At 43.8% G+C, this 12,364-nt stretch overlaps 1 protein-coding gene across 2 annotated transcripts in view; it reads left to right on the top strand.

Moving 5' to 3' along the window:
- Positions 1 to 12,364, top strand: part of MSRA (methionine sulfoxide reductase A) — a 238,429-nt gene that overhangs the window by 148,266 nt on the left and 77,799 nt on the right. For both annotated transcript variants that reach the window (XM_017730846.1, XM_008631033.2), the window contains exon 5: positions 7,370 to 7,476. In XM_017730846.1, coding sequence (XP_017586335.1) covers positions 7,370 to 7,476 — 107 coding nt within the window. The remainder of the gene's footprint in view (positions 1 to 7,369; positions 7,477 to 12,364) is intronic.

Here is a 12,364-nt window from a genome sequence, read left to right as displayed (position 1 = left end):
TGGGAAGCCATTCCCTGTGTCCTGTCCCTCCATCCCTTGTTCCAAGTCCCTCTCCAGCTCTCCTGGAGCCCCTTTAGGCACTGGAAGGGGCTCTGAGGTCTCCCTGGATCCTTCTCTTCTCCAGGTGAACACCCCAGCTCTCCCAGCCTGGCTCCAGAGCAGAGGGGCTCCAGCCCTTGCAGCATCTCCATGGCTTCCTCTGGAATTGCTCCAGCAGCTTGAAGTTCATCCAGATCCCAGACAGATTTTTAAGAAAAGGCACCTCTGAAAAAGCCTAATGGCTGTTTATGGCAGAAAATGTCTAAAATCCTGCCTAAAACCAATCATTTAACTTTTGATTAAAGTGAAGTCAAGTTTGATTAAAGTAAAAGTCCCCTACAATAAGTTTAGTGCCATTAGGGACGATTTATGTGCACAATTCACTGTTCTATTCATCTGTTCTGTGCACCACTGGTAAATATGAATTTTCAATTAATAATTAGAAATGGATTAACATTTTTTCCTGCCAGTGATACTTGAGTTAATACTTGAGCTTTGTGACACTCATCCAAAACAAACCCGTGAGGGGTTTTTTTCTGGGCTCAGGCTGATGATGCACTTCCTTCAAGGGTCCAAGAGCATTCAAAAATGCTTTTATACAATATTGTATCTGAAGGAATTAATAAATAATAAATATACAGGGAACTCGTCTTCCAAACCAAGTCTTCCTTGAGACTTTCTAGTTTTTAAAAATATATATAGAATATTTGAAGTGTTAGAGGAGCGGTATTGCATCTGGTACGTGAATCACAGAATGGTTTGGCTTGGAAAGGACCTCAAAGATCATCTAGTGCCAAAAGAAGACCAAAACCAGTTTCCTCCTAGACACTGAAAACTGTGTATATTGAAAACTTTCTAAACCTTGTTGACAGTGTAAAACTTTCCTTTATCATGTACAATCTCATTAATGCTTTTTAACCTCCTGAAGAAACTCTTTTCTATTTAATTTATCCTTCCTGCACCACAGCACCTTGAAAATCATCCAGAACTCTCAATGCACAGCACTGTAACGACATTCTTTCCTATTAACATTTTCCTCCTTTAATCATGTGCCATAAAGAGTTTTACTTTCCCCTGGCAACTTTTAAGCTGTAGAGATGTAATCATTAGAGTGAGTGATGACATCAAGCTGGGGTGACATGGTGCAATTGATTTGTACTAAATAATGATATGATGAGCTGGAAGAAGGAGTTTTATTAGTCTTAACTCAGCAAGGATTGATTGGGGAGAAGAAAATGACCAATCCGTATCTCAGGTTGCTGGAGGTATAAGAAAGTAAGTGACAGCTGCAGAAAAGTCTATAAATCACAGGAAAAATTATGATAAAAATAAGAGCTATGAACTGCCCTTTAAAATTTCACTGGATGGCACAGAAGAGTCGAAGAGACCTCGGCCATTTATCTCCATTATGCCTGGGATCCTCCGAGAACAGCAAAGTTGACGGATGATGCCATTACATTTTTTTTATTATTTTTAAATGGAGGGAAGATAAGGAGTGGTGTATAAGTGTTACTTTCAAGTCATTAGAGGGTTGAGTCTTTGAAAGAATTCCTTGATTTAGCCAATAAAATAAAGTGTCTTTTGCTTTAGCTTTCTGCAGGTAATATATTAAACAGTGGCTTTTTGGAAACAAATCTGCTTGTTTGCAGTTTCTGAAGAAAAAAATAGTACTGGGAAATCTGTTTTTTTATTAATCAGAGAATCACAGAATGGTTTGGTTTGGAAAGGAACTTAAAGATCATCTCATTCTATCCCCTGCCCATGGGCAGGAACACCTTCCACTATCCCAGATTGCTCCAAGTCTTGTCCAGCCTGTCCTTGGACACTTCCAGGCATGGGGATTCCATATTCCAGTCCATATTCCAGTCATTCAAACCAAAGGAGAGCCAGCATTTATTGCTTTGATGCCAGAGAATATGGGGAAGGCCAAAATGAAGTCATTCCTACCCGGGTACATCAGAAGATACCGGAGTGTTGGTAAGAAAGGGATTTTTAGAGCCATTTCTTTGCCTGTTATCTACACTCAGGCAAACAGCAGCTTTCCCAGTGGCAGTGTGTTAATATCCCATGGCAATCTCAACCTGGGAATTGTTCTTTTGACAGGATCTGAGATACCATAACAGCTCCCTGTTCTCTCCAGCGGCCATCCTCTCACCACAAATTTCCATTTCACATAAAGCAGAGCTCAGCTCTTGAGGGCTTTTTGTGGTTAATTGGTGCTCTGGGCTCTGCTGGCACAGCGAGGACATTTTATGTTCTCCAGAGTGGTCAGGGCTGAGCTCTGCTGAGGTGCTTTGGTCAGCCAGAGGGAAATTCCTGAATATGATCCATGCCCAACATCTGAACATGTTTGGAGCTCCAAATGCCCTCATCTTCCCTGGTTCTCCAGAGACAAGAGCTTACAACGACAGCCCAGTGCTCACACAGGGTTTGGGCTGTTGGGTTTTGGACTTTTTTACATTTTGGCACCACACAACCGTATCCAAACCCCACATATTTTTGTCTTTTGCCAGAGAGGTGCAAATTATCTGCTTTCCTCTCAGTTCTAAAATCAGCCTGTCTATCAAAGCATCTCTTTGACAGGAGATTTTCTGGCTGTTTCCAGCAGATCAGCCAATTTTCTTTGTCTCAGGCATCACCAGTAAGTGCCAGGCTGTTACCTCAAGGGTCTGTTTGTTCCTGTTCCTGCTGGATGTGTTCCTGATCACCTGGTCAGGGACACAGGATTTGCCCTTTCCAGTCTCTGTCTTGCCCCACTGATACTACTAAAGTAGAGCTGGATGGGAAAAATTTCTTCATGAAAAATGTTGTCCAGCCCTGGCACAGCTGCCCAGGGCAGTGCTGGAGTCCCTATCCCTGGAGGGATTTAAAAGCCATGTGGATGTGGCATTTGGGGACATGGGTCAATGGTGGCCTTGACAGCACTGGGTGATGGTTGAACTGGATGATCTCAGAGGGCTTTTCCACCCTCAGTGATTCTGTGATTCCTCAGGGTTAATACATTTTCTCACCAACTTTAATAAAGAACCTGTTGATCATCTCAATCTTGAATGAAAAGGAGGTTCAGTTCCTACTGACAGATTTCCCTATTATCCTTGAGGAAAAGATTGATCTCCTGGAGCTGCCCTAAAAACTATCTCTAAATGGGCACATTTTGCACAGAGAATGACTTTGAGACATCTCACAAAACAGTTGTAGATACAACCAGCGTTTCCCAGTAAAATCCAGCTGCTCTGAAGATGTTCAGCTGATGTTCTTAGGAGTTATTCCTTCTTCCAGTTAAGAGTTTAAGCACAGATACATTGTGGAATTTTTAAAGAGCCCAGCAGAGGTTGTTTTTTATTCAGTAAATATTTCTTTCTTTTGAAGACAGGACTGTTAAGCTCAATCATCCCACCACAGTTGTTTAGTAAATTGAATTTCTTGTCTTGTTTGCTACTTGTTGAGCTGTGAATCTCAGCAAGTCAGACTTGCCAGAGGGTTTAAAAAATCACTGATGGACCCTTGAGATGTTTGTCCATGTGAGGTTCATTGAAAATAACAACAGCAACAGTGGCACTGGGCCATGTTTGTATATATGGAATTTATTCTGTTATCTCATACTCTTAGGGGCTTAGGTAATGTATTAGCTCCATATTGCAGGGGATTTAGGTACAAAATAATTTAAACAACAAGTGAAAAGAAAGGAAAATTTGGGTTTGATCACTGGTCACATTAAAGCTACACTTTGGGGAAATACTTACAGTATCTGTTCAGTCCTTTTCAATGCTGGTGGGTGGTTTAACAGCCCAAGCCAACATTTGGGTTGGAGGAGTATTATTTTTCTTCTTTTTTCCATATCCTGAGTTCTTTCACTCAGAGTTTGAATTGAGACGCAGGAGATCAAGAATTCTTGTTCGGACTTCGTTGTTTATTATGTCTTATCAGTAATACAGCTGCACCGTGAGTGCCTCTTTGTTGGCAGGGTGGAAAATGGCTGTAAGTTTTAATTTTCAAAGCTTTTTAAAGTCTAAACTAACCAATTATGAGATATGTTTTTACTTACAACCCTCTTACTAGCTTTTCATGTTCTGCAGTGCAGAACTTTTGACCCAATGACAGAACATTCACATTTGTGAAGGAAAAGGAAGAAGACATAAATCCATACCCCAAATCCTCCATATTGTAACCTATTATTACCTATATCTCCTAAACCTAATTTTCTACATTTCTACATATTTCACCCACTGATATAACTTCTAATTACACAGCAACAACCTCAGTGTTACCACACAATTTAGGAAGCTTTTCCCAGGGTTTTGGATCAAATACAGTGTGTTTCTGAGGATCACTGCCTCCCAGCACTGACAGGCTGAAATTCTCAGAACCCAGGGTTCCAACAGAGGAGGGGCTGCTGTTATCACACATCTGACTCCTCCTTAACTTCACCCTTTAGTCGTTGGCGTGGTAAAACTCTTGGAATTTTGCTGTCTTGGGCTGATCCCCAGCATGGGCAGCAGGGGAGGGGGGGATTCTGCCCCTCTGACCAGCTCAGGTGAGATCCCACCTGCGGGGCTGCTCCAGCCCTGGGGCCAACAGCAGAAGGACGTGGAACTGCTGGAGAGAGTCCAGAGGAGGCCACAGAGATGTCCCAAGGGCTGGAGCCCCTCTGCTCTGGAGATGGGATGGGAGAGCTGGGGGTGTTCACCTGGAGAAGAGAAGGATCCAGGGAGACCTCAGAGGTGCCTAAAGGGGCTACAAAAGAGCTGGAGAGGGACTTCTCACAGGGACATGTAGTGATGGGACAAGGGGGAGTGGCTTCAAACTGAAAGAGGGCAGGTTTAGATGAGGTATTAGTAAAAAATCCCTTACTGTGAGGGTGGTAGACACTGGAACAGGTTGCCCAGAGAAGATGTTGATGTCTCATTCCTGGAAGTGTTCAAGGCCAGGTGGGATGGGGCTTGGAGCAACCTGGGATAGTGGGAGGTGTCCCTGCCCATGGCAGGGGGTGGAACTGGACAGTCTTTAAATTCCCATCCCACCCAAACTGTTTTATGATTCTATGAAAATGTAAATCCTCAATTTGAAGCCCTCAGGAATGGAATGTGGCTTTAGGTGCATTGTTCAAGGGAGAAATGCTCTTTGCTGCTTGAATGTTGTCTTATTTCCCACCCAGATTTTGGATACTTTGGCTTTCAATCGTCCTTCCAAGTTAAACAACTTTGGCAAAACTGAAGAGCGCCATTTCTCTGTTTTTTTTCCCTCTACAAATGTATTTTAATTTAGAGTCAGTTGTCCTCTTAACCTTCTCTTCAACAAATTAATTAAGCTGACTGACTCCCTGATAGTATGTCATGGTGGCACATGCAGATATTAAATAATCTGATTTTCTCACTCAGAGCACTGTGCACGTGAGCTCATACCAAACTTACATTCCTAAATTCATGCTGGAAAGCAGCACCCTCTGTAGTGATCCTCCATTCAGAGAGATTTTTGTAATCTCCTCCCTAGTTGGTTGTTAAATAGTTTGTTAAGCAATAACTAGATTTGTAAAATGTTAATGCTTAAATTCAAACCTCAATCAGCATTAACATATCTTGGCAAAACTAAAGCTTTCCTGGCCTGTCCTCATTTTATGCCAAACTGGTTTTACCAGAGCTCCTTTCCACCCTGGAAGAGCTTCCAAAGGGATGAGCGAAATATCCTCTGGTGGCACTCGACACTATTAAGTATTGATGAAGAACATTTTTGTTGTTTTTGTTATAATAATACATTTTAACAGCTAAAAAATAACCTAAATTATCAGAAAACTCCATAAAATGTTTTGGAATCAGATTCTTTCATGTAACTGTTGGTCATCGAATGGAGTTTCCATCCTAATACATATTTTAAGATGCTTCTGTGTATTGTTGTTCATAAATATTTCAGGCAGTTTTTGTTTGTTTATTGTGCGCTACTTTAAATCATTTTTTTGTTGCCTTGGTGAGTCCAAGAGGGATAAATCCATGATTTAATGAGGAGTAGTGAGTTGATGGTATCTTTTCCCTCCAGTACCACAGGCTCTTTCTCCACCCTCTGACCTTGGCCAGGGGGGTATCAGGACATCCATTTCCTTTTCCATTTCATCTCCACAATCCTGAGAGTTGATGGGAATCCTCAGAGTGTCTTCTTCAGCCTGATGGAAGCCACGAGACAAATCCTGATGATTTCCAATTTGTCTTGGATTGCAGCTGTTTGGGAGGACTCTGTTTAAGAAACTCCAGCTTTTTCACTCCCCCAAGTTCATTCGCACCACCAGACAAACTCAAAATTAACACATTTTATTCCAGCAAAGCAAAAAGTTGTGTTCTTGAATGCAAAATTGGGAACAAGGTGGGAAAAGCGGGGACAGCAAAGCTGCCAATGCAGCTGCAGAAGTGCGTGTCCAGAAAATTCTTGATGCTGAAGCTGCTCTGAGGCTGTTGTTTGACTTTATGGAATGATCCACAGCAAAGCTGGCTCACTGCTGCTGGAGAGAATGGGAATGGGAAGGGGAATGGGAAGGGGAATGAGAGGCAGCAGTGGCTTCCCAGGATTGCAGTGCCAAATCAGAGCTGGGCTGGTCACCTGAGGGGACAGTTGTCATCTCTCTGCTTTGACCCAGTGTTTTGTAGTTTTGTAGGTGGAATCCATCTCATATATTTCAAATTTGTACATGAACAACTTCATGCAAGTCTTTTGAAGGGGTTACATGTATCAGCAGAAATATCACAAAATCCTGGTGCCGAAATTGCCCATGCACCCTGGCCTTGAACACCTCCAGGGGTGGGGAGTCCACAACCTCTCTGGGCAGCCTGCTACAAAAACAACAATTTTTCTCCAAAGGTATTTGGAAAAATTATAAGTACTTGGTGAAATAAACATTTTTTTGTAACCATTTGCATGGTTCAAAATCAGTTTTTTTAAGAGTGCCTTGATTACAGTGACTGCAGCTTAATTATTTAAGATTAGACATCTTTATCTGACTATTGTGTGATGGAACAAAACTGTAAAATGCTCATATTTCATTTTCATGACATTTCAGCGGAGATACCAGCATTGAATCCCTTCAGGACTCTTTAACCAAAGAAAATACCTGGATTTCCTAAAAATACCTGCTGAGTGTGCATGGAAGAGACTGTGCTAATCCAACTGTGTGGAACATCCTGAATTTCGTGGGAGGTGTCCCATGGCAGGGGGTTGGAATGAGATGAGCTTTAAGGTCTCTCCCAGGCCAGCCCATCCTGGGATTGTGTGAAATGTGGGTGTACTGAACTTCTCCCAGCACCCAGGGAGGGAGGGAGGCTGATCCCACTGTGTTCTCTCCCCCCAGGGATGCGGCAGGGGAACGATGTTGGCACTCAGTATCGCTCGGCCATCTACACCTTCTCCCAGGAACAGATGGAGGCTGCCCTGAGATCCAAGGAAGAATATCAAAAGGTAACACTGGGCAGGGGGTGGAATGGCTTCGCCTGTGAGCACGAGGTCAAAGATGTCACCAGTTAACACAAAATCACTCCTTGTGCTGGGCACTCCCCATGCTGCTGTTGCAGCTCCTCAGTCCAATGCCCAACTTGCTCATAGTTGCTTTAAATTCCAGCTTTTAGGAATTTGTTTTTCATGTGAGTCATTTTATAACCATGCAGAAAGAAAAACAGTTCCCTTTTAGACATATTTTGAGTCTCTTCTACAGATTTTTTATTTAATGTGGGTTTACCAGAACAGAAGTCGGTGGTCTTAAAGCTATTCAAGCTTCTCTGGACCCCAACCCCTGAAGGGTGTCCTCAAAATCCCAGTTCCAAGAGTTCCTGTACATTCCTGATCAATAATTGAGCTTGATAACTCAGGATCACCCACCTGCTGCTTATGAGGTGCTTCTATCAAGCCATTCCACAAATGTCTTGGATGAGATGTGACAGCCTGTGACTTACTGAGAGTATTTGTTGTGACACAAGGGTTTGTGTGAGAGAAGATCAACCAATTCCCTTTCTGTACACAGAATTTTTCCCTATTTTCCAGAGAAGATGGATTCTGTCTCTTCATTGCCACATTATTATTTAACTAAAGGCAGAGGGATTAGTATCCTGCAGTGTTGTTGCACTGTGGTTGCTGCCCAGTGCGCCTGTCAATGCAAAATCCAGATTCTGCAGCAGAAAAATAGAAATTATTATCATTTATATGAAAAAACCCACTCACCTGGGACATCAGGGCAGTAAACTTAAGTACTACTAAAATAATGTCAGTGTTCATATGTTTAATTATTTAATTATACAATGACCTCAGTGGTGTTATGTTAAAGAACCAGGAGTTTTGGTGTATATTTGGTGCTAAAAGTAAAAAACTCTTTTTACATCAGCCAAAAGGTCCCGAAAGGCAGCAGTTTGGTTTTCACCAATGTGGGTATGACTGGGTTGAGCTCTGGGTGAGCTCCTAGGACTGGTGGCTGTGTGCAGTTGGAATTATTTTGAGTGCAAAGAGGTGCTCAGAACTGCAGGTAAGTGATTTCCAGATCTGATACCTGTGCATGTAAATGAAGTTCTCAGTGACTTAAATTTTTTCTGATGGGGATAAGTCAGTCTTGCAGGTGTTTATCTGGTGGTTTTGGAAGATATTTATCATTCAAAACTTCTTTTTACTCATTATTTACCTTAGATCCACTGCTTTTCCAAATTCCTTTTATTCCTTTCTTTTAGCATCTGCTGACCAACATCACCCTGCAAATCTTACAGCTTTAATTTGCTTTCCCAACTCTATTATCCTCTGCCGTTATTTGTCATTAAATAAATACTGACATGAAAGCAAAATTGCCATGTGTGAGATTGCAATATGATATTACAGAAATTTCCATCATCAAATAGATTTCCTTAATGGCACCATTTAAAATTTACCTACTTTGAAAAGTGTGTGTAATTAGTACATTTGTATAATTAGGCACAACTGTAAGTGAGCACATGTAGAGTTTGTTTTTGCACTGAAGTGGGGAAGGAAGGGACCGTGTTGCCAGCTAAGGAAACCCAGCAAATATGCACTGAAATTCCTTAGGGATGTGTGTTTCCCATGTATTATTAACAACAATATCTCCAATATTATCTACTGGGGTATTGCAGGAGCGGTGGAATGGTTGTGTGGGAAACACACTGAGCAAACAATTTGTTCAGGAATCCCTTTTCATATTAAATGCTGTGCATTCCATTATTTTAATGTAAATGTAATACAGCCACTTTCCTTATTATGGCAGCAATTTAAAATAAATATCAAGCTTTTCTGGCAGTGACACATGCCAGATAATCATGGATAAAAATGTGGGAATGGCACAATTTTTCTGTGATAAGTAGTGGCGCCTGCAGCAAGGGAGGAAGGACTAACAAATATTACAATAACTGCAGTGTGCATGGGTGACTCCAGAGTTTTTTGGCACTGCAAAAGAAGGAAAAACCCCCAAAATGTCATTTATTTTTTGTTCACTGAATAATTGTGCATGTGCTCTTAGATGTGTTTTGAGCTGAGGGCCTGGAAGAGCCTTAAAAATGGCCTTCAACCAGAAAATGATGGGTTTGCTAGATGAGGTTTCCCAACTGGCTCCTGGTGTCCAGGGAAGGGAATGGAGCTGGGGAAGGGGCTGGAGCCCCAGGAGTGGCTGAGGGAGCTGGGAAAGGGGCTCAGCCTGGAGCAAAGGAGGCTCAGGGGGGACCTTGTGGCTCTGCACAACTCCCTGACAGGAGGGGGCAGCCAGGGGGGTCGGGCTCTGCTTAGAGGGAACAGGGACAGGATGAGAGGAAATGGCCTCAGGCTGTGCCAGGGGAGGGTCAGGTTGGATATTGGGAAAAATTCCTTCATGAAAAGGGTGATCAGGCATTGGAATGAGTTTCCCAGGGCAGTGGTGGATTCCCCATCCCTGGAGGGATTTAAAAGCCGTGTGGATGTGGCACTGGGGAACATGGATCAGCGGTGGCCTTGGAGTGCTGGGGGATGGTTGGACTGGATGATCTCAGAGAGCTTTTCCAACCTCGGTGATGCTGGGATTCAATTTTAAGTGACAATAATCAGATTTATTACCAGGCTGTGAGTGAGACCCTTGATGTGCCCCGAGCCCAGGTATCCTGCAAGGTCACATCTATTTCAACTTGTGGAACTTGTTGCTGATTCCTGCAGCTGCTTTGAGAGCTGAGAAGTGGCAGTAGAGCACTAAGTTCACATCGAGCTGTGGGGCTGGAGCTGCTGAGGGAGCTGAGTGCAGGAGTCAGAGTCAGCTACTGGTGACAGAGACTGTAACACAATAGAGCTGCTGCTAAAGGGTGACACAAGGGAAGTGTAATCAGAGAAACGTCAAATGAGGGCCAGGCCTTGGTGAAATCACTGTGAATGAGCTGTTCCAGCAGTTTTGCCCGAAGCTGAGGTTTTTTAATACAGGTGAACCTGAGGTTACTCAATTTTCAAGACAGTTGCTCTGCTGGGTTTGGTTTTCAAATGAATTATCAAGGCAGTTGTAATCCAAAGAGTGAAATCAAGGGGGGAAGAAGTTTATTTTTTTTTCAGAATCAGACCTTGCAGTTGTTTTTTTCAAGCACTAGCACTAGCTTTTAATGCTCCAAGAATACACTGAGTGCCTCCCCTCCATGGAATCACAGAACAGTTTGAGTTGGAAGGTGCCCTAAAGATCATCCCATTCCACCCCCTGCCATGGGCAGGGACACTTTCCACTGTCCCAGGGTGCGCCAAGCCTCGTCCAGCCTGGCCTTGGACACTTCCAGGGATCCAGGGGCAGCCACAGCTTCTCTGGGCACCCTGGGCCAGGGCCTCCCCACCCTCCCAGCCAGGAATTCCTTCCCAATATCCCATCTATCCCTGCCCTCTGGCACTGGGAAGCCATTCCCTGTGTCCTGTCCCTCCATCCCTTGTTCCAAGTTCCTCTCCAGCTCTCCGGGAGCCCCTTTAGGCACTGGAAGGGGCTCTGAGGTCTCCCTGGATCCTTCTCTTCTCCCGATGAATGCCCCCAGCTCTCCCAGCCTGGCTCCAGAGCAGAGATTTTGGATGGATGTGTTCCATGGAATAAGGGAGGCAACGAATTAGCACTGGCCAGCAGAAGGTGCAACAACCCCTGCAGTTCAGCACTTTAGCAGACACTGGGAAGCTTCCATCAGCTTTCTGTGGGATGATGTGGGAATGAACCAGCAAAACCCTCAGGTGCAAAAGTAAGAACTGAATACGAAGCTCTTAGGGAAAAGAGATTGAAAAGCTGGAGTTTCCAGAAGCATTCCAAAAGCAATGAGCTTTGAAGTGGAGGTGAAGTGGTCAGGATTGTATTTGTCAAAGCTGGAGGAAGGGCTGTTTACAGACCTCTGGGATCGGCAGTTCTGAGTGGTTAATTCCATGAAGGAATGCCTGGCGGCGGGAATTCACAACCTTCATCTGTGTTTTTATCTGACGTGCTGTGTGAATTCGGAGCAGGCTTTGCCTGGGAGATGGTTTTTCATGTGATTTTTGTCTGGGAGAAGTTAAATAGCTCTTTTAAAATGAGATTGTTTTTATTAAAGCAATACAATAGTCAATAAAAAAATAACACCTGCTTACTCCTCTTCAAATTATGTCTAATTCAGAGCTTTATGTGTCAAATTATCTCTGCTTCACTCTGCTGTGAATGGCAACAACTTGATTCCTGATTGATGGTGGTGGCTCTTGTGGAGACAAGCATAGCTGATCTGATAAGCTGAGCCATTCTCTGGTTTGTAATCACTTCTCTGTGCTGCAGAGATACCCTTTGTGTGTTCATCCCTCTCGGAGAAAGCTGCATTTGGCTACGGATGAGGAGGTTTTGTGTGAGCAGTTGTGAACTCTTTTCATGTTACTGTAAATGCAGAAAATTTGACTTTGTCACTCTGAGAAAATTTGGGCACCTCACGGCAGGAAAATCTCTCAAAACTAATCCTAATCCATTTCTTGATGACAGTGGCAGCAAGATAAAAGCATTAGTGGCATGAACTTAGGATGAACTTGTGGATGTGTTTACCCGGACTTCAGCAAGGCCTTTGACACCATCTCCCATGGCTTATTCCTGGAAAATCCAGCAGCCCATGGCCTGGGCAGGTTCCCTCTGTGCTGGGTTTAGAACTGGTGATGGCTGGGCACAGGGAGTGCTGGGGAATGATTCTGCACTTGGGTGACAACAGCCCTCTGCAGCTCCAGGCTGGGGCAGAGGGGCTGGAAAAGGCCCTGGGGATGCTGGTGACAGCGGCTGGGCATGAGCCAGGTGTGCCCAGGTGGGCAAGGGGCCAGTGGCACCTGGGCTGTGCCAGCTCTGGGGTCACCAAGCAGGGCCAGGGCAGTGCCC

Source organism: Corvus brachyrhynchos, unplaced genomic scaffold, assembly GCF_000691975.1.
Source record: "Corvus brachyrhynchos isolate BGI_N302 unplaced genomic scaffold, ASM69197v1 scaffold203, whole genome shotgun sequence".
NCBI lineage: Eukaryota > Metazoa > Chordata > Aves > Passeriformes > Corvidae > Corvus > Corvus brachyrhynchos.
This window is presented reverse-complemented; position numbering and strand designations above follow the sequence as displayed.